General features: G+C 43.1%; 1 protein-coding gene across 3 annotated transcripts in view; it reads right to left on the reverse strand.

Moving 5' to 3' along the window:
- STAC (SH3 and cysteine rich domain) overlaps positions 1–20,034 on the reverse strand; it is a 128,057-nt gene extending 108,023 nt beyond the window's left edge. For 2 of the 3 annotated variants that reach the window (XM_043442740.1, XM_043442741.1), the window contains exon 1: positions 19,769–20,028. In XM_043442740.1, the coding sequence (XP_043298675.1) occupies positions 19,769–19,879 (111 nt within the window). In that variant the 5' untranslated portion in view covers positions 19,880–20,028. Of the gene's footprint in view, positions 1–19,768 lie in introns of all 3 variants that reach the window. The other variant, XM_043442739.1, reaches the window with a different exon arrangement.
- Positions 20,035–23,478: the final 3,444 nt, after the last annotated feature.

Below are 23,478 nucleotides of genomic sequence, written 5' to 3' on the forward strand. Positions count from 1 at the left end.
CTGCATCACTTCCCTTGCACAAGAGGAAGAGCGAGCAGCCTTCAGCACCCAGCCTCAGCCACACACAGGGTGGGGAGGCTGGGTAGAGGTAATTAACGGCTGTAAGCTTCTGGCTCCTCATCTGTAAAGCAGGCATAAAAACAAGATCTGTTTGGGAACGCTACTGTGAGGACAAAATAAAATAAGGTCCAGAAAGTGCGATGCAGTGACCAGTCCTTCCTTCACCCCCTTTTTCTCCTCTTCATACTCATCCCCTCCATCCATCCATCTCCTTTCCTTCCTCCTCTTTTCGTGGGTTTCCACTCTTATTGTTGTGCACACTCATCCTTCTCCCCTATGCTTTTGTTGTCTGTTTGTGTTTATGGGCGAAGAACTAGCCTGAGCACACAGGTGGTTGGGATGAGCTTCCTCTGCAGATAGGGCTCTGAGTTGTTGTTACTGAACCAGCTTCCAGAGAATTAATTAATCCTTTATCTCATTAAAAATCATTATTGTGTATTGATGTTCTTTAGCCCCGTAGGGGAAAAAATCTGCAAACAGATGTAAGTGCTTTTTCCCTACAAGCTGTTAGTGCTTTCAGAACGTGGCTGTGGAAAAGGTAAAGCAAAGAAGCAACAAACCAACCAGCAACCAATCAACCTACGAGGACTCAAAGCCAGAACTGGGAACAAATTTCAGCTCACACACACATATCAGTCATATGCCCCCAGGGAAGTCACTTTGCTTTCCTGAGCCTTGACCTCTGAGGCTTCCTCATCTGTCAAATGAGGATGAATTGGAACCGTGTACACAGATCACCCCGCACAGCAAGGCCCAGGGAAATGTCCATCCCCCTTCCTTCTCACTTCCCTCACTCCGCCAGACCCTGAGTGGTGATCACCGTGCAAGGCTGGCTTTATGTGGTCACCCGCTGTGTGCCGCTGTGCTGTGCTGTTGTGTCCGACTCTTTGCGACCCCATGGACTGTAGCCTGCTAGGCTCCTCTGTCCGTGGACTTTCCAGGCAAGAATACTGGGGTGGGTTGCCATTTCCTCCTCCCCGGGATCTTGCCAACCCAGGGACTGAACCTGCGTCTCCTGCATTGCAGGTAGATTCTTTACCGCTGAGCCACTGGGGAAGCCCCCACTTCCTGTGTACGGTCACCAAAACCCTGCAGCAAGAAGAGCCCCGGATTTGGTTTAATTCTCTGCTGTTGCTGTTGAAATTCTTAATAATGTTTGAACAAGGAGCTCTTACTGTCATTTTGCACTAGATCCCTAAACTACGTAGCTGGTTTTGCAGGCTGTGGCATAACGCATGGGAGAATCCGTATTTCTGGCTTCCCCATAGACAGGGAAGAAGCAGGTTCCCAGGTGCCCGAAGGCAGCAGCTACGGAACCCTACTGCTGGCCGTCTGTGGCTTCCGCTCTCCCAGTATCATTTCTATCCAAGTTTCCAAAGCAGCCGGCGCAGGCTTCCTTGGGTTTCCTGCAGCCCTTCTAACTATAGCTCCGATTTGACACACTTGCTATTTTCTCTCCAGGTCCTCAAGGTAGTTCTCTGCAAGGTTTTGGAAGTGATGCAGCTTCCTTTTTGTTAATGACTTTAAAGGAACGAGCATGTTTGTGGGACAAGAAAACTTCTAGGAACAGGCTGGAAAAGGCAGGCTCGTGCTGTGCATGGACTAGAGCACATCCTCAAGTGTGAAAGACCAGCCAAGGAGCCGGGAATCTGGGAAGTGCCCCTGCTTCCTTCCGGAGCTACCTGCTCCTTTATTTCCAGAGGGGACAGAGACTGCTTTTCACAAGCGAGTGTGACTTCACAAGGGAGGGACAGCAACTTCTTTGGAGGCTTGATTTCCCGCTTGTTTCAAAATGAACCCTGGAAAGTTGTTTGTAGGTTTGAGCAAGTTAGTCTCAAATATGTGAAACTGATGTCCATTGTCTTCTTTATCCAAGTCCAGCCCCACAAGGATGTTTCAGCCCTAAGGCAATAGTGTAGGGTGCTCCACCCAAATCCTCTCTACTGGGGCCCTTGCACTCAACTCCCAGTACCTGGGTTAGCAGATCACTCTTCCCAGAATTTTTTTGGGCTCCAAAATCACTGCAGATGGTGACTGCAGCCATGAAATTAAAAGACACTTACTCCTTGGAAGGAAACTTATGACCAACCTAGATAGCATATTTAAAAGCAGAGACATTACTTTGCCAACAAAGGTCTGTCTAGTCAAGGCTATGGTGTTTCCAGTGGTCATGTATGGATGTGAGAGTTGGACTGTGAAGAAAGCTGAGCACCAAAGAATTGATGCTTTTGAACTGTGGTGTTGGAGAAGACTCTTGAGAGTCCCTTGGACTGCAAGGAGATCCAACCAGTCCATCCGAAAGGAGATCAGTCCTGGCTGTTCATTGGAAGGACTGATGTTGAAGCTGAAACTCCAATCCTTTGGCCACCTGATGCGAAGAGCTGACTCATTTGAAAAGACCCTGACGGTGGGCAAGATTGAGGGCAGGAGGAAAAGGGGACAACAGAGGATGAGATGGTTGGATGGCATCACCGACTCAATGGACATGGGTTTGGATAAACTCAAGCAGTTGGTGATAGACAAGGAGGCCTGGCGTGCTGCAGTCCATGGGGTTGCAAAGAGTTGGACGCGACTGAACCGAACTGAACTGATGCGAAGAGCCAACTCATTAGAAAAGACCCTGATGCTGGGAGAGATAGAAGACAGGAGGAGAAGGGGATGACAGAGAACAAGATGGTTGGATGGCATCACCGACTCAATGGACATGAGTTTGAGCAAGTCAGGGAGAGGGTGAAGGGAAGCCTGGCATGCTGAGTTGATGGGGGTCACAAAGAGTCAGTCATGACTGAATGACTGAACAACAACAGAAGCCATACTGATGTACTGCTTTAAAGCCAGGATACCCCTGTTTGGGCGTCCCAGGTGGCTCAGCAGTAAAGAATCTGCCTGCCAACGCAGGAGACACAAGTTCAGTCCCTGGGTCGGGAAGATCTCCTGGAGAAGGAAATGGCAACTTGCTCCAGTATCTCACCTGGAAAATCCCATGGACAGAGGAGCTTGGCGGCCTACAGTCCATGGGGGTGCAGAAGAGTCGGACACAACTTGGCGACAAAATAGCAACAACAAAACCCCACGGTGTTGTGTGTGCCCCAGAGCCCCACTGTGGATCAGGCAAAACCGCCGGAGATTACATTCCTGATCAGCCTCATCCTGTCCTATGCTGCTTTCCTAGCACTTTCTAGGTTTCTCTTGAGTGCGTGCCCTCTGTAAATTACATGCTTCTGATCCTCATGCTTTCTTTTAGAGACCTCAACTTAAGATGAAGGAGACAGGGAAAAAAATAATCTCAATACGTTCTGAAGCTACAGCCACTTTATATGTTGGAAGTCAGCTGCTTCAAAGTTGAACTTATATGATGTGATGAGTCTGACCACTGGGAATGAGGTCAAAGTTGCTCTCCCCTTCAGCCTCTGTCTGCTCCACAGCTGCTGTCAGAGCCTGGGAAACCAAGGGCATGGGCGCCAGAAATGAGATGCAGGCTCTCAGTGCAGCTGTCCAACCAGGTTGTGGACAAACTTACAAGAGAAGGTCCAATTAAGAACCAGAAAGTGTCCAGCCATGGAGATAGAGGGCTTGGCATATTGCTCATGGCCCCTGACAGACAAGTTTAAAATATCTTCCACCTTCAACCCTATGATTTATTATAAATTAGAGTATCAAGCTTTCAACTTCCTATTGTCTGCCCAAGTCACCCTATAGGCAGTCTATAAATGGAATTTTGCCAAAATAATTCTAACCACAAGAACAAACAAACAAATCACATATAAAACTATGTACACTGCTTTCTCAGCCAAATTAATAAAATTCATGAAATTCTAGAACACTTGGGTTATCAGAACCAGATTGAAGTTATTCCTTCTGGAAAAGAGGCCATTCAGTGGTTGAGAATCTGCCCATTTGAGAGGCCTTCTGTGGGTTGAGCTGTGGTCTGATATGAAGCCTCCTAATTGTACACCATGTTCTCGCTTGTGTTCACTGTAAGAACCATAAACTGCAAGCTTTAATTTTGCAAGTTGCATTTTTTTTTCTTTTGCTCTTTTTTTTTTTCCCCCATACAACATATTCATGAAACATTTATTTTGATCAGTTTACTTCCAGGCTATATACTTGGGGAGAACAGACAGAGCTCAGGATAGCAACCAGAAAAACATCACTCCATAGAAACTGACAGTAATGAGACCTTCTATTTTGGAATTAATCTTTTCAAATGTTACTGGAAGGTCAGATCCACTGGGGATGATCAGCAACAAATTGATGAATACATGAAAGATCCAGTACAAATGGATTAATGGAAAAAAATGGATACCAGCAACTTGAGCTTAATCAAGTTTTCTTTTTAACAAGAATTAAAAAATATTAAACTTATTGGGAATTCAGCAAGTGACTTATAGAAAATGCAGCTAAGAACCAGAAGATGTAAGCAAAAAGTCTGATGAACCAATCACTGCTGCTGCTGCTGCTGCTAAGTCGCTTCAGTCGTGTCCGACTCTGTGCGACCCCATAGACAGCAGCCCACCAGGCTCCCCCATCCCTAGGATTCTCCAGGCAAGAACACTGGAGTGGGTTGCCATTTCCTTCTCCAATGCATGAAAGTGAAAAGTGAAAGTGAAGTTGCTCAGTCGTGTCCAACTCTTCGAGACCCCATGGACTGCAGCCCACCAGGCTCCTCCGTCCATGGGATTTTCCAGGCCAGAGTACTGGAGTGGGTTGCCATTGCCAATCGCTAGGTAAAGTCATTAAGTAAAATAAAAAACAAAATACTGAAACCTCCATGTCCTCTATTTACTTCCCTGATAGTCCACTGAGTGCAGTTTCTATTTTCTTTTAAGGAACATGAAATTCCCAACTAGTTTGATGATTTATTTTCCAGTATAAGAGCAAATGAGAAGAAGTATATTAGAAGATTCAAGTAGCCTGCACAGAGAAGGTGGTCTTTGTGTAGAAAGAGTTAGAAAGTTGTTAGATACAAAACTAGGAGAGCACAGCAAAATGGGAGTCATTAGTACAAGAAAAAAATAAAAAAACCTCTCCTGCATGCAAAAAGTTCAATAACTAGTGTTTAAAATGGTGAACCTGAATAATTAGGAAAAGGAAATTACAAAAGTAATATAATTGCTTTGAAATTTACAAAGCATTTACAACTCTGTTAGACTGAATGAAAATCCATGTGGCATATTCTGCTTTTGAACGCACAGAGATGTGAACCAGATTATAGAAAGAGTTGTAAGCAAAATTCTCAACAGGGAAATGCCTGGAACATGAAAGGACATGTTCTCTGTTATCAGGAAGGGTTGACCCCCACAGAACGACTCCTTTCCTGAGCATCTTTGCCTGAAAAGTTTTGTCTGTACATTTTTACAATTGGAAAGATAGTGCAATCATTGTGCAAAGTCTTGGGAATGGCCACAGAAGTGGGTGGCAAGGTGGGAGAGACTGGAAGATGAGATCTTAGGAGGAGAAAAGCTTAAGGACTGAAGAAGTCAGAATATCTGGAAGAGTCATCTGCAGAGTATGGAAACCATACAAGTGTATGACAGAGGTAGGGCTGGAATGAGGGAGAGTGAGCCTGGCGCATGGAGAGATCTTCTCAGGTTGGTAGGTGACTGCTGATGTTAGCAGCGGGTAGAGGAGCCTAAGGGTGTGGATTTTAAAGCTATACATTTTAGAGGAGGAGAGACAAGATTCTGGAAACAGTAGGGAGGTTGCCTCCCCAACAATCAAGCCTAATTGATGAAGGAGAAAAGAGTCACAATTTGAGAGGCTGCAGGGGAAGGACCGGGCATCAGAGCCAGAAGTGAAGGATGCTTCATAGAAGCTGAGGAGAGAGGATTTGCTGAAGAGTCGATTCCAGAGGGTAGAGTGGAGGTACTGCCCACTGAGGAGGGTGGCAGGCAGAGCTGATGATGTGCAGATCTGCGTGGAGATTAAACTGTGAGAAAGGAAGGGGGCCCTGCCGCCCCGTGCTCTTCTGATGATTGACGTCCCGGGGGAACGGGTATTATGGGAATCTTTTCCAAGGTCTCCAAGTGACTTGGTTCTGATAAAACTGAGAGTGTTGGAGATGAAGGGAGAGAATGTGAGGATCTTGCCAGGGCACATGGAACTCTGGGACCTCTTTTCACTGCTCTCTCTCAAGTCAGTTCGGAGGGCAAGGGAATAGGAGCGTCTTGGGAGCCCGGCGTGTTCTGGATCCCTCCTGTTTATTCCTTCTCTTGTGCCTGACCTCAGTCCTTCATGCTGTGGTCACAACTGCTCCCAGATCTGAGGAACACACTGACTGACACTTCAGCTATGGGAGCCCTTAGGAACAGACAGTGTGTCCAAGTTTCATTTTCAGATAAATGAAGCACCCTCTAGGGGCTGACAGACATCTGTCTCCTGTCCACTTGCTTTCAAAAACCTCCCTACTCAGGTCCCCGGGGGGTCATCAAGGATGAGTTTTGGTTTCAACCTGGCTGACTCACCCCACGGATGATGCTCGTCTCTGGATGAGAACACAGGAAGAAAACACAAGAAGTGAGCTGGCATCTGAGCTGAGAATGATGAGTTTAGTTGAGAGTATGCTGAATTTAAAATATACGGAGGAGATCAAGACAGGTTGTTGAAAAGGCAGTTGAATATGTTGGTCTGAAGCTCACAAGAGTGACTTCTGAACTGTGGTGGGCTTCAGATTTGGGAGTTATTAGTTGGGAGATGTAATAGAAAGAACAGGTAAGACGTTCCAGAAAGACCCAGAGAGATTGTCCAAAGTGAGAAGGGCTGAGGGCAGAGAATAGAATATTGGGGAGGACTAACTCTTGAATGATGGGTGGAGGAAGATGCGAGAACCAATAGGACTAGAGAGGAACTGTTACAGCAGTTGGAAGGGAATCAAAGGAGAAAGGTATACCTAAGAAAGGAGCAAAGACGAAACACCTTTTCTCTAGATAAGGAGGAAATGTGAGTACTGATATTTGACTTCCTGATTCCAGATCCAGATCTAAGGGACCACTGTTATATGAACACAGAGAACCACCATAAGAGGGTTTTCAGGAGATAGGAACACATAGGAAGCCTGCTAGAAACTGAGTGAGAAAGAAATGAAATTGAAGGAAGGTGCCAGGGTGGTCCTATAACAATTAATCCAGAGATGTTCTGACGATTTAAGTGAAACAATTTGCTGGCAAAATACAAGTTACCACCACTGATTCATGTCAATTTAGAAAAAAGACAACAGAATAAAAAATATAAAAATGTCTTCAAAATTTATTTTAAAATAGGTGCTAGGTTTAGACATGGCTTCCCATGGTAGCTCAGTCGGTAAAGCATCTGCCTGCAATGCAGGAGGTCTGGGTTCAATTCCTGGGTTGGAAGTTTCCCTGGAGAAGGAAATGGCAACCCACTCCAGTATTCTTGACTGGAGAATCTCATGGACAAAGGAGCCTGGCAGGCTACAGTTCATTGGATCACAAGAGTTGGACACGACTTAGCGCCATCTTTCTTAGGTTTAGATATGTTTCATTTTTTCTTTTTTCAAACATTCAAAGTGGAGATTTAGGCTCTACAAACTGTTTCACAGGGGAAAAAGACAAAAAGAACAAAACAAAAATATCCATGTATATCTTCCCAATAAATTTTTAAAACTTGGTATATCCTTAAAAATAAAGTCTGACCAGAGGACACAAAATGACAGTTAAAGAACAATCTTTCTTATGTATATAGATATAAAAATAATAAAGTATTGGCAATCAAAACTTAGCAGTTTATTAAAAGAAAATCCCCATGGTCAAGTGGGACCGTTTCCAGGAATGTAAGAAGAGTTTAATTTAGGCTATCTATTAATATAATCCATCACATAAAGAGGCCAAAGGACAAAAAAAAATCACATGATTACCTTGATTCTTGCCAAAAAGTCATTTGAAACAATTCCACGTCCATTCCTAGTGGAAATTCTTAGTAAGCTAAGAAGATTACCCAAATTTAACATAAGAAACACTGACTCAGTTTAATCACAAATAGAGTGGGAAGTCTGGAATTCATGTAGAAGAAAGACTTAAAGAATGATTTAGTTGGAAATGGATTTGTTTTTAAAGTTAAAGTTGCAAATTACCACCTAATGTTTCTCAGGCTGAATGTGTAAATTTGCAGTGGCTTGGAGAGTAACTTCAGAGTCAATCAATCTAAGAGCACCCCTTAGCACCAACACTGCACAATATACACCTATACACAATGGACACTCACAGCAAAACTTTGGCAGCAAAGTTAGTTAGGTACTCGCTCAATACCTCCACTAATATTTACCATATTTTGGGGTATCTAATGAAATAATACCGTGTCCCTACCTAGCCTATTCCCCCACCTGCTAAAAGAGAGAATTATAGTTAGAGAGGCAAAATTATTATAGATTTTATGATAATCAAATAATAACAGCTAACATTGCCTTACTCTGTGCCACGCACTGTTAGGCACTTGGGATACACCATTAACCTAACCTACTGACAGTGCCGCACACAGAAGGGCATTACTGTGCTCACTGTACAGCAAGGACAGAGAGGCTCCGGGAAGTGAAGGTCAGGGAAGCTTGGGAGGCAGCATCACAAAGCCTCACAGTGAGAGGAGAACACAGCTGCTTCTGACTCCAGAGGACACACTCTGAATCAGTAAGCAACACTCTACCTCCTCATTAATGAATAAGAAATGGAATCTAAAAGATATTAGATGGCAAAATTAATATAAAACTAGTATTAAATACCTAGGAAATAGCTAACAGAGGATCGGGCAAAAAGTACTTGAAGAAAATTCCTAAGCATTTGTGAGTGACATAAAAGACATTTCAATAACTATATATATTATGTTCCTGGGTGATAAATCTTCATTATATGTAAAGATTTCATTGAAATGATCTTAAAAATTTCATGCAATTACTTTCAAAATATTATATTTATAACTGCATGGAAAATCAAAAAGGTGAGTACAGCTAAAGAAATAAATAAAATTGATAAAATTGTATTATCAATTATCAGTATTATATAAAACTACAATGATTAAAACATTATTGTAATGTCAAAGTACAGCATAGTAATAAATGCACAATCATTAGAAATAACAGATGATTACAAAAAAGAACCTAGTACATATTATCATTTATTACATAATAGATGTAACACTTCAAATCAGTGAAAAAATGAGTTGTTCAACAAATAGTTTTAGAAGTACTCATTCAGGAAAAAATTAAAAGCTCTTCCTTACCACATAGTAACAAATTCCAGATGGATTAAAGTGATGAAAGTAAAAAGTATGTAATAAGGAGCTAGAGAAACATATAGTTTAATATTTACTTGTTGCCAGGTGTAGAAGACCTTTCTAAATATAGATGGAGGAAAGAAGCCATAGTTAAATAAATCTGAGACATTTAACAACATAAAAAACAAAATCTGCTATGTTGAAAATGCAATAAAATTGAAATTTCAATCTGGAAAAATGTTAACGTATATGAAAGATCATGATTTCAGTATTTATAAAACTTTTTGAAAATTAATAGGAAATAAGTGCTCTATTAAAACAGACAAGGACATGAATATAAAATTTGTAAAAGAAAAAATATAAAAATAAGTATTCTAGTGAATAACTTTAATAAAATAATAAAAAATTTCAATATATCACCGCCCTTCAAAGTTACTAATAAAAGGCTATGAATAACAAAAATTACTAACAAAAAAGGAAAGCAACTCAACTAAAAATGGGCAAAGGCCTTGAATGGACATTTCTCCAAAGAAGATACACAGATGACCAACAGTACACAGATCACCAACATGAAATGATGTTTAACAACACTAATCATTAGGGAAATGCAAATGAAAACGACAATGAGATAGCATCTCATACCTATTTTGGGTTAAAAAAAAAAACCCAGAAAATAACTAGTGTTGGTGAGATGTAGAGAAACTGGAATCCTGTTCATTCCAGGTGGAAATCTAAAATGGCACAGCCATCTTTGAGAACAGAATGGTGATTCCTCAAAAAATTAAAGATAGAATTACCATGTAATCCAGCAGTCTCACTTCTGGCTATATACCTAAAAGAAATGAAAGCAGGGACTTGAACAGATAATTGTACACCCGAGTTCATAGCAGCATTATTTACAATAGTTCACTGATGGATGAGTAGACAAAGAAAATGTGTTATATATACACAACAGAACATTACTCAGTCTTAAAAAAGGACATTCTGACTTATACCACAATACAGATGGACCTAGAAGATTTATGCTAAGTGAGATAAGCCAGGTACAAAGGGAAAAATATTATATGATTCATCATAGAGGAGGTACCTAGAATAGTCGCATTCATAGAGTATCAGAGAGCAGAACAGTGGTTGCCAGGAGATAAAGGGAGGAGGAGACAGGGAATAACTGTTTAATGGGTACAGAGCGTCAGTTTGGGCTGGTAAAAAGTTCTGAAGATGGTGATAGTCACACAACATATGAATGTATTTAATGCCACATAAAATTACATTTCATATGTAACCATTTAAAAATTGGTAAGAAGGCAAATTTTATGTTATGCATATTTTAACTCAAATAAAAAATATCTTTGGAAGATTGAGTTTTACTGCCTACATAGACAGAAGATTTGAAAAGAAAGAATGAAAAAGAAACAAATCTCTCACCAAATCAGGTCAGGTCGATGAGAAAGAAATCTTAGTAGAGACATAAGGTGGACAACAAACAAACAATTATCCCCTGGGAATCATAATCATGGATCTGCCTTCACATAGATTTGAAGTTTAAATTTACACAACACAACTTGGTTTGAGAATCCCTCAAATGAAGAAAAGTAGCATAGAACTAGGTTCTCAGGTAATGATGCCCTGCGGCACTTGATGGAAGCAATCTCTGTGCAGTGGGCACTATTATTGGAAGAACTAATAGTAGGAGGATGTCTATTCTCTCCAAATGGATGTGTAGATTCAATGCAACCCCAACCAATATCCTAGCAGGTGTTTTGGTGGAAACTGATTAACTGATTCTAAAATGTATTAATATATGGAAATTTCAGGGGCCCCAAATAACCAAAACAGTTTTGAAAAAGCAGAGCAAAGCTAGAAGGCTTATTCTGCCAGATACCAAGACTTTTTAATAAGGCCATTATATTTAAGTCAGTGCCGTACTTGTACAAGGACAGACAAATAGACCAATGAGGCAGAACAGCCATCTCTACATAAATAAAAAATACAGCCATCTGATGTACGGCAAAGGCAGCAGTGCAGTGTCATAATGTATCTTGACCCCTACCTCACACCTTGGCAACTTCAAAAGGATTATAGACCTATGTGTGAAAGGCTAAGCAATAGCATTCCTAAGAAATTATATAAGAGAATACCTTCATGCCTTTGGGGTAGGCAAAGGTTCCAAGTGAAAGTGAAAGTGAAGTTGCTCAGTCGTGTCCGACTCTGCGATCCCATGGAATGTAGTCTACCAGGCTTCTCCATCCATGGGTTCCAAAGGGGAACACAAAAAGCATGTAAGCAAGAAACTGAATGAACTGACCTCATTGAAGAAGAGTTTTTGGGACTTTCCTGGTGGTCCAGTGGTTAAGGATCTGCCTCACAATGCAGGGGATGTGAATTCAATCCCTGGTCGGGGAACTAAAGTCCCACATGCTGTGGAGCGACTAAGCCCGAGCACCACAAGTAGAGAGTCAGTGTGCTGCAACGATCCTGCATGGTGCAGTGAGGATCCTGAGCGTTGCAGTTCAACCAAGACTCGACACAGCCAAATAAATAAATAAATAAGATATAAAAAAATAATAAAGAAAAGAGATAAGCCACAGGATGGGAAGAGATACCTAAAACATATTTATCTCTAAAAGTACTTGGATCTAGAATATGTAAAGAATTCCTACCAATTAAAAAATGACATATAGCCTAATAGGAAAATAGACAAAAGATTTGAGTAACTGCTTCATAAGAGGACATTCAAGTGCCCCAATGTATTAAAAATGCTTAGCTCACTAGTCACTGGGGACATTCAAGTTAAAACCATGGCACAACACCACTAATCACCTATGAGAATGGCTGAACTGAGAAATACAGACAATAGCAAATGTTGGTGGGATAAGGATCAGATGGAACTCCTCTTCATTGTTGCTGGGATTATGAATCGGCACAGACACTTTGGAAAGTTGATAGTATCCACTATCAATTTAGGCATATCCTGCAGCCCAAGCAATGTTGCCCCTAGGTATACACTTGAAAATAAAAGTGCCACAAGGAATACGTATAAGAACAGTCAAAGCAGTACACCTCCTAGCAGACAAAACCAAGTAGCAATCCAAATTCCACCATCAATAGAACAGTTAAATAGTGGTCTATTTATATAGTGGAATGCTATACAGCAACAAAAATGGAAAACCATGGCTACATGTGATAGCATAGATGAATCTCACAACATAATGCTAAGTGAAAGAAACCAGACATAAAAGAGTGTACTTTGTATGATTCCACTTATAAAGTTCAAAAATAAGGAAGATTAATTTACATTGTGAGAAATCAAAAATTTATTTACTTTTGGGGAGCTAGTGACAAAAAAGGGTATGAGAGAGATTCCTGGGTACTGATAACATTCTATTTTTTTATTTTTGTGTTGGTTACATACAAACCAGTAATTTATTTTCTGAAAATTCATTAATTTGTAATCTTATCATGTGTACACCTTTCACTAAAAAGTTTACAAGAAGAAAAGGTATGATATATGTTTCTAGAGAGCACTGTATCAGTGAGAGTAAAAGATCTCTGAAGTGTTTATAACCAGACCTAGTAATTCCACTTCCCATGACTCTAATCAGAAATGTATTCCAATGCTGAGGTATCAGGATGCCCATTTCAATATTTTTTAAAGCATGAAAGCTAAGAATCTAAACTATAATTAGAAGAGACTGATGAAATAGATACAGTACAGCAATGAAATGTACCATCTTTAATACTTAATCAGAGAGTAGAAGAAAACTCTGTACAACATTACGTAGAAGAAAAAATATAACATGCATCTGTGTGTGTGTGTGTGCGTGCTAAATTGCTTCAGTCCTGTCAGACTCTGCGACCCCATGGACTGTAGCCCGCCAGGCTCCTCTGTCCATGGGATTCTCCAGGCAAGAATACTGGAGTGGTTTGCCATGACCTCCTCCAGATCTTCCTGACCCAGGAATCAAACCTGCATCTCCTGCAACCCCTGCATTACAGGTGGATTATTTACTGCTGAGCCACCAGGGAAGCCACCATTTCAATTTTGTTTCAAGAATGTGTGTATGAGTGTGTGTATAAAGGAATACAGCAAAAACTTAACAGTTCTTATGTCTAGGTCTGTGCTTAGTCACTCAGTCATGTCAGACTCTGTGACCCCATGGCCTGTAGCCTGCCAGGCTCCTCTGTCCATGGGGATTCTCCAGGCAAGAATACTGGAGGGGGTTGCCATGCCCTCCTCCAGGGAATCTTCCTAACCTAGGGATCCAACCCAGGTCTCCTGCATTGCAGGTGGATTCTTTACCATCTGAGCCACCAGGGAAGTCCCTGTCTAGGTCATTACGTGATAAATGCATTTTTATATTTTCTCTGCTTTCCAGTTTTCTACATTTAGAACTTATTACTTTTACAATCATGAAAATAATATGGACATAGTCAACCCCATAAATCTAGCTACATCTGAGCAACACTGGATTCTTTGACAGAAGGGAGGAAACAGTAGATTACCTTTTCCAGAGCCATCATTTGGATTAAAGTATAAATGGGAAGTGAAGAAGAAGAGAAAGAAAATACAAATGGTTCCTTCAAGCATCTTGGTTGGAAGGGAAAAAATCCTGCTTTCTTTGACCTTCTATTTTTTTCAGTCTAGACAAGTGTTTCTTAAATTTGGCTGTACAAGGAAGCTTTATAAAAATACTGATTCCTGGGACTTTCACTCACAGATTTCCATTTAGCAGGTCTAGCCTATGTTCTGGAACTCGCCAGAGGATTTGAATGCAAGGCCAGGGTTCCATTTTCTTTCATCTTCCCCCCTGAGTAGAAGTTAGAAGTTAAATTCCTATCAATAATAGCTTCATATATGTGTAATGGGTTAGCTGGCCACAAAGTAGGCAATCCATACACAGTTTCTGATTAACGGACAGAGAAACTTTTCTGGGAGATGCAGGGCACATCTTCATTGTTAGGGATTGCTTCTTGCTAGCTTAGAGGGTCATCCAGGTTCAGAGAGAACCATTCTGGAATGAGGGGACACTGGTCCATGGTTCCAGTGGGACCCTAGGTGGCTTAAATCAACCTTTTAAAATCAAAGTCACTTGCCAGGGAGTCTATGGCTTAGCTTCTTGGGGATGCAACACAGCTAAGATGAAATCTCACTGGAGTCAGCAGTATAACTGAAAGTGCAGAGGGAGGAAAATTCAGTTATACTATAAGAATGTCAGTTTTGATTACTGAAATTTTCCCAATGATGAAATCTGCTGTTGGCCAGTGACAGAGTCATCTAATTTGAAGCAAGAAGAAAAAGCAAACAGTGCTTTATGCTTACAAAGGCTTTCAACATATTGGATGTTTTACATATTCTCAGACCTTACCAAAAAAACCATGGCAATAGGGAATTAGCATCCTCATTCTAGATTTTAGGAAGCTGAGACTCAAAGAGGTTAGGCAGCTTCCCCGTTGACACAAAGATGGCACGGATAAGAAAAGATCTGAAAGCTTGTTTATTTGTCCTCAAAACCTATAATCCCTTCACATAATCAAAACGTGAGCTTGTGTCATATAAGTGATGGTAAAGGGAATCCATACCAAACTCCATGCGACACTCCAGTAAGGTTTCTACATTGTCAATAAGTCAGTATAAAAAGAGACATTCACTGCAATAAAGGATGCTGAAACATGAAATTTTTCTTAGTAGTCAATGATCTCTGTCAAACACTTAGACAATGAATTAGATTGTGGTCTTTCTGAGATAGTTAGTGGAAAGATAGAGGGGTGAGGTTCATTAGTGGCTCTGAAACTCTTTCAACTCAACTAATTTTATGAAAAAACAAAACCACATAAACTACATTATAACTTGTGCTTACTGGAATTTACTCTGAGGAAACTGTGCTGGGGTATCTAAGGCCCTGGGCTTCCCTGGTAGCTTAGATGGTAAAGAATCTGCCTGCAATGCAGGAGACTCCAGTTCTGTTCCTGGGTCAGGAAGATCCCCTTGAGAAGGGATAGGCTACCACTCCACTATTCCTGGGCTTTCCTGGTGGCTCAGATGGTAAAGAATCCGCCTGCAATGCAGGAGACCTGGGTTGGATCCCCGGGTTGGGAAGATTCCCTGGAGGAGGGCATGGCAACCCACTCCAGTATTCCTGCCTAGAGAGTCCTCATCGATAGAGGAGCCTGGTGGGCTACAGTCCATGGGGTCACAAAGAGTAGGACACGACCGAGCAACTAAGAACAGCACAGCATCCACGGCCCTAGCCAGGTTCTTAGCTGGGGTTATTGTCAGTAACTACCTTTGTGATCTTAGGCAACTCATTGCCTCTCTCTGGGCCTCCATTTACTTGACAGAGGGAAAAAAGAGAGAGAATATTTAAGTAAACTGGGAAAGCTATGAGCACTTTACTGATTTGGTATAAGCTATGGATCCCTTCCCTAGATGATGCACATATACACGTACATGAGCAATTTTGAAAGTTCTGGCTGTTCACAGGTATTCCAAAGACAATTTGTAGACCTCCAAAGACTATACTGACCCATGATTTAAAACACCTCCAGTGTGTGATAATAGGATTATAGTCATGTTTATGAAAAGAGCCCTTATTCTTTAGAGATACAACTGTAAATACATACGAATGAAATGCTTTGGTGTCTGGTGTGTGCACACATGCTCAGTCACATCCAACTCTTTGTGACCCCATGGACTGTAGCCTGCCAGGTTCCTCTGCCATGGGATTTTTCAGGTAAGAATACTAAATGGGTTGCCATGCCCCCTCCAGGGGATCTTCTGAACCCAGGGATCGAACCCATGTCCCTTGCATCTCCTGCACTGGCAGGCAGATTCTTTTACCACCTGGGAAGACCCTTGATGTCTGGAATTTGTTTCAAAATGAATCAGTGTGTGTAAGGAAGGGTGGAGGTACTGGTGGGGGTTACAGATGAAGCAAAGACTGTCCATGAATTGATAACTGGTAGAACCAGGTGATTAGGTACATGATGGTTCTTCATAGTGTTTTCTCTGCTTGTGTGTGTTGAAGTTTTCCATAATAAAATAAATGTACACAATAAAATTATCCATTATTTAAAAAATACCTGGAGTAGATCATCTCCAGTGTTTCCTATTCTTATATTTGATTTAGCATTCCAAGGAATCTGCAGAGAAAATGGCATTCCAGAAACATTTTATGTGCTGAAGGCACTGAATCATTATCATTCTCCCCTAATGGCCCCTCTAGACTAAAGGGTTCATCGTGGTCAAGTTTTCCAGATGGTTCTGTGAAGTTCCATTTAATCACTTCCGTAAATATACTTCTGGGGAAAGAGTAGAAAAATCAAAGAAGCTGGAAAAGAGTTGGTCTTTAATCATTTTACCTCATAATGTGGCTCAATTTATTTTCAAGGATTTCTTGGGAAGAACAAAACACAGTTGCAAATGGCTTTTAGTGGCATAGAAAATACTTGGTTAGGATGTTGGGCGAAACAGTATAGAACCTAAGACAGGACACGGGCATAAAAGACAGCAGCACGGTGGTCAAAAACTTGTTCTCCAGAGTCATGAGGCCCGGGATCCTGTCATTGCTGTGTCAATCAACTCACTATACAATCAAGCGGAAGTCACCTACCCATTCTGAGCTTTCACTTCCCTATCCATAAAACAGAAATAACAGCACAATATCCCTCACAGGGTTATTATGAAGGGTCAAGTTGTGTCTGACACCCAGCAAGCACCCAGTAGATGCTTACCATTGTTCTCTCAACTGGGTAAATATAAAAAAACAATGAGAAAAGGCAAATAAACAACCAAGACATTATCAGTAATTGCCTCTGGATTGTGACTAATGGGTGATTTTTTCCTTCTCTTTTTTTTTTCAGGACTTTTCAGATTTCCACAAAGTAGTTGTTACTCTTATCAGGAGAGAAAAAAAGTTATTTTAAAAATGTAGAGTGAAATCTAATAATCAAAACAAATGAGCAAATATAACCAAACAGAAACAGACTCGTAGATACAGAGAACAAACCAGTGGTTACCAGAGGGGAGGGAGGTGGGGTGAATGAGTCAAAGAGGTTGAAGGGGATTAAGAGGTACAAGCTATTAGTTATGAAATAAGTAAGTCACAGGGTGCTATGTACAGCACAGGGAATACTGTCAATAACACTGAGTATGATGACTAACTTTGTATGATGACTAATCTAGAGAAACACTGGATCACTATGTTGTATACTTGAAACTAATACAATACTGTAAGTCAATCAGACTTTAATAAAATAAAAGAAAAAATGAATTTCAAAAGTCCTTCTTGAGAAAGGTTACTGTCCAGAAGGGCTGAACTATGCCTGTCCCACACAGTATTTTGACAAACAGATCACTTCAGAGGGGAGTAATATGGGATGACTAGCTGTCCACGTTCTCCTACCAGACACTCCAGACACTCGTTGTCAGATGGAAGATCCTTGTAAATGCCAATAAACTTTCAAATGTGGCGCTCCTGGTGCAGAATGAATAGAGCTTGCCTCTGTCCCTGTTTCTTGCCATCCTGCTGTTCCCTACCACACAGCCTCCACATCGGCAGTTTAGCCCTTTTGAGAAGCATTGGCCCCTTGGAGAGTATCACAAGCACTATGCCAAAAAAATTCCACATTCAGGCACACTACTTTGCACTCAGTTTCCTGGGGTTCATGGACAACCCCCCATAGCCTGTCTCCACTGATCAAGAACACCTAAGCTGTGACAGCAAATTTAGGAATATATAAATACACATAGAGAAAAACTGACGTGTACAAGTCTGAAACCATAAGCCAGATAAATTGGTGGATAATGATGGGTATTACATATGTAGTCTTTGTTTTGCCAAAGAATTTACATTAGGGTATCTATAAATAGCAAGCCCATACAGTGTGTTTGAACCATGCTGCTATAAAATCAAATGCTAAGCCCCTTCCAGAACATACCTACTGCAGAGCAACAGGCCCAATTAAAAAAGCTGATTATTAGTTTCAGTCTTGAGTTTAGTTACATTCATTTCCAGTATTCTAGATCACCTGTGAAGTGCCCACTACCCCGTATCACTTAGGTGAATTAGGTCAATGATGCACAATGATAGAGAGCCAGTAACTTCTGATTAGAGGGGCAGTGGTCCGTGTGTGGGGGTTGTGAGACCCATTTGGAGTGAATTGTCTGTGGTGAGATGGATCCCATCTCCTTATCTCAGGAAGGAAAACAGTGAACAGGATTGAGTCCTCACACTGTACTGGATAGGTGTTAGGTCATCTCTCTATGCCTCTCAATGATTCTGGAAGGTGGGGTTTTTGTTCCTGTTTATAGTTAAGTTTTAGAAAAGTTGACACACATGTTCCAGGTCAGACATTTGCCCCCAAAATAAAGGTAATGCCAAGCTTTCCATCTTGGATTAGTATCTTTGATGGTTAACTTGCAGAGGCTGGGATACTGTCCAGCCGGCAGGATCACTTAGGATGGGAGTCACTTAGCTCTGCTTGTGAGCCTGCTGATTTGTCAATGGCTTCCAGGGATGGGTGTGAAGGCAGAAAAGGAGAAGACTCTTCTTGGCCCCATCTGACCTGCTCTCCACACTGGCATCCTCCTTTCCTTCATTCCTCCACAAGAACTGTCCCACATTCCAAAGACACCCAGGGAACCCACAAGGAGATCTGGAAAAAGAGCCAGGAGCCCTGCACTTAAAGAATCCATATAACTACAAACTCCATCTTATGGTTTTTACTCCCGACTAAGATGCCATTTGGCATCGCACAGCTAGCAGCCGCATTTTACTTGATCCTCTTCCAAGATTTCCAAACATGCGCCTGGCACCCGCGAACGTCTGGGAGTAAGTGTAACAGGGACAGAAGTGCCGCGGGCTGGTTTTGTGTATGTCAGTGTAACTCTCACAAAAGGGAGTTTAAGTTCGAGGATTAACTTCCACGAGAGGAACATCAACTTTCTCGAGAAGGTAGCATTTCCCTAATTTTTCTGAAATCAGTGGTATCCGAGGTTAGGGATGAGTTCGGTTAGCCTAAGGGTCTCAGGCCCTTGGGATACAGGCGAACCTTTGCTGGTTCGCAAATGCCCCGGCTTTTCTGGAGGAGTGTCCTGGGCTGTCTGTCCCTCAGCCTTCAGAAGCCACCTAATACCCACACGCGCTTTAGGCACATGAAGGTTCAAGGCACAGAACAAGCACGCCACCACCACCCAGGAAAGCGATCCGAACCCGGAGCCACTGTGAACTGCGGGTGCTCGCAGGGTAGGAGCCCAGCGCAACGCCCCGGGGCCGTGCGGACAAGAAGACTGGGTCCCCAGCGACGTGGTCCAGCATCGCTAGCAGCGAGTCCTGCCGGACATTCAAGTCTCAAGGGAGTACAGTCCTTGAGAAGAACTAGGGAAGCGTCTTAGCCTCCGGCGCCAGCGCCAGTGGGGAGGAAACAAAGGTGGACAGAGAGGAAGAGGAGTGAGTTTGTGTTCTCTTGGGGCAAGCGTGCGCGGTACCTTGGATTCCTGACTGCCGGTGGATGCAGGAGAGGGCGGCTGCTCGGCGCTCGCCGTCTCCTTGGGCAGCCCGTCCACGCCGTCCTCGCGGGCGCCGCTCGGGGGGATCATCGTGGCGGCGCGGGAACGGTGTTGGGCTCCCGGAGGAACAGCGAGGCTCGCCTCCCGCTGGAGCGCCCTCCCCGCCGCGCGCAGGCTCGCTCAGCTTCTGAGGCCGGGGACTCCCATCCTCGCCGAGGCGCCGCCGCGCCCTCCTGCGGCCTCGCCCCCGCCCCGGCCCTGCCCACCTCCCCGGCACCCGCCCGGGCTGGGGGAGAGCGCGCCCGCCCCGCCGCGCCCGCGGCCACCTCGGCGACGACCGCACAGTCGTGACTGCCGCTCGGGCGCGGGCGAGTGGGCTCCGGCTGACCCGCTCGCCGGAGGAGGGTGGGTGGGGGCGGGTGGCTCCGGGGCGGGGCTGCGCGGGCCCCGGCGGGGAACCAGAGGGGGCCGCGCCCTAGGGAGGCCCTGCGACCAGGCTGGGCGAGCTCGGGTGCTCGGCACGGTCCCGGGATGCTTTAGGAGGTAGAAGGAAAATTCAGACCAAAGCCCAAACGAATGATCCAGCGGGAGGGACCACCTGCAGCAACTCCCTCCTTCTGCACCCAGAGAAACTGCGACTCTCAGGGAGCCGGGATCCGGTGACTTAGCCAAGTTATTTATAGGGTTCAGTGACGGAGGAAGCAAACAGAGCTGGGGTTTCCTGGCCTGAGGGCGCTCCTCTTTCCTCGGTTCAGCTTTGGACTTAAGCAGAGAGATACTGCAAAACGTGGATGTGCCCTAGTTTGGTTGGGTTAAGCCGGTCACACTTTTTACGTCTTTATTCCTCAGAGCCACCCTATTAGGCTAGGTGTTATTAACATCGTTCTCATCTAGAGATGAGAAAACCAGGAGAGTAACTAATTTGCTCTAAGTGGCTGAGCTGTAAGTGGTGGAGCTGGGATTTGAACCCATTTTGGCTTCAAAATCCATGCTTTTTGAACTGTGGAGCCTCAAATCCAGGCCAGATCTTCTCAGCTGTGGAGTAAGTGGGCATTGCAAGATAGTAAGAATATCAGGGCTGTTTGCGGAGGGGCAAAGCAGTGTGCCTTAGATCTTTTGGAAACAGAGAGATGGTCCCATGGAATTAAGGGGCAGAAGGACCTGGTACCTTTTGAAGAAAAACCTCAATGTGCAGGGAAGGAAATACGTCTGGATATTTAAGTCACACCCCCTCCCATACAAAACTGCTCAATTTTCCCACAGGAAACTATAAACTCATGCTCAGATTTTATTTATTAACTATAAATGTTTGTAAGGCCAGCTTCATGGTGTTACTGAACGCAAGTTCGTGTGCCCAATGCACAGTGAAGCCAAACAAACTGAAAAGTCGGAGTTTGGGGCAGAGAAAGATTTACCCCAGGGCTTTGCAAAGAGACAGGTGGCTCATGTCTCAAAACCCCTGAACTCCTCACAGGGTTTCAGCAAAGCACTTAAAAAAATAATTAGATTTATTTATTTACGGCTGTGCATTGCTGTGAGGGCTTCTCTCTAGCTGTGGTGAGTAGGGGCTACTCTCTAGTTGCAGTGCACGGAATACAGGTTCTCAGGCACGCAGGCTTCAATAGTTGATGCATGTGGGCTCAACAGTTTTGCTTTCCAGGCTCTCAGAGCACAGGCTCAGTAGCTGTGGCACATGGGTTTAGCTGTTCTATGGCATGCGGGATCTTCCCAGATCGGGGATCAAACTTGTGTTTCCTGCAGTGGCAGGCAGACTCTTTACCACTGAGCCACCAGGGAGACCCTCAGCAAAGCACTTTTAAAGGCAGCTTGAGAGAGGGGCATGGTTAGTTGTTGCAAAATTCTTGTAAGAATTCTCTATTCTTGTAGCAGTCCACACAGTTCATAATGTTCATGTAGACCTCCAACAAGGCAAATGTTATTCTCTATCCTGCAACTTTTCATCTCTGTATGGATGGACTCTTAAAGGTCAGAGCCTTGAGAATAGTCTCTCCTGTATATTTCAGCCTATAGGCAACATTCTTTTACAAAAGCAGGGCCACCAGGACTAAGCTCCTGGGCAACAGAACACAAAGATTAAAGTGAAAAGGAACAGATCTAATAGGAGCCAGTGTTTTCTTCCCTATTACAGTGGGTATACAGTCTGTGTAGTCACACAAAGGCCCTGCACTTGTGTAAATGCTCTTCTGTCACTGTCTTGAAATTCTTGATACTTTCTGAGCAAGAGGCCTTGCATTGGCATTTTGCACTGGACCCTGTAAATAATGTATTTGGTCCTGTGTGTCTGCCATAGCTTATGTCCCTTGGAAAAAAACAAACCTATCATTCTTTTCATCCTGGACATCACTTGAAAGCTTCTGTTCTAAGTGACGGCCTCTTACCTGGCAATTGGCTCTGAGAGCTCTAAATACCCCCGTGACCCTTAACCTCTTATATGACCAGGTCATATCAGCTAACCTGAATGACTATAGCTTTCTCCTCCTCCTAACACAATTCTTGTTTTCTCCATAGAGACAAAATTCTAATAGTGAAAATCACAACAGAACAGTACACAATGGCAGGAGCCGCAGAATCAACACATCTAGCATGTATTTTGTGTCAGACATTGTGCTGGACACTGATGATAGAGCAGAGAGAAAACAGATTAAGATTGTACTCCTAGGAGGTAGAACAACTGAATCTCACACACATGCACACACCCACACATACACATTTTTCATGAACTGGGATAAAGAACAGTACAGGACTCTAGTGTGTACAAGTGCAAGGTCTGACCTAGTGTGGGACCAGAGAGAGGTTTCCTGAGAAAGTCAAGCCCTCAAGTTCAAGGAAAATTCCAATCTTGTTGGGCAAGCACACTGTGGCTTACAACAAGACATTTTTCATCTTTAGATTTTTTTTTTAAGGAATTGAAGAGCAGCTATAAGATGTTATCCTTCATTTTATAAATGCTTACCTTTGATTAACACTAGTAATTCTCCAGTAGCTTAAGCTTAAATGTGGTCCCCTTGAGGGAAATGTTAAAGGAGCTAGTACATCCTTCCTCCTCACCGTACCCCCATCCTAGTAACAGAAATCTTTGGTCTGATAAATAATAGCTACCTTTCCTAGGAAACTGTGGAATTACCCATAACTGCTAAAACTAAGCAAGCCTTTCCTCATGTATCACTTTCACACAAATCCCTTTCCATCTCACATTTTGTTATTTAGCTAACTTCTTTTGTTCTTCAAAACACATCCCCAAACATTTATTCTTCTTGAAGTCTCCTTCCTTGACTCTTTTTGTCTGATTTAGGTTTCCAAACCTAAATGCTGTGTTCTCATGGCATCCTTCCCTGAATAATCAATGACAAAGTTGCCTGTCCTCCTACTGGGCTCTGAGCTCCGCTGGGGCAAGACCACGCGGTGCTCATCTTGTTTCCTCAGCCCTTGGCTGATGGGGAAAGGAGACTGCTCTTGTAGCCCTGGAGCTTTAAGATGGCCTAGCCATTTGTTACTCCAAGTGTCCTACACAATCTGAATGGAGAAAGACCGGGATGCTTCCAGAAAACAGTAGGATTTAAAATCAAACAAGCTCCTAGATAGCAAGGATTTTGCCTTCAGTGGCTTAAGAGAGGATCTTACACTGAGAGTCACGCTATCTGTGAACATGGTGTTCACTGGTTTGGGGA

Source organism: Cervus canadensis, chromosome 22 (genome assembly GCF_019320065.1).
Source record: "Cervus canadensis isolate Bull #8, Minnesota chromosome 22, ASM1932006v1, whole genome shotgun sequence".
NCBI lineage: Eukaryota > Metazoa > Chordata > Mammalia > Artiodactyla > Cervidae > Cervus > Cervus canadensis.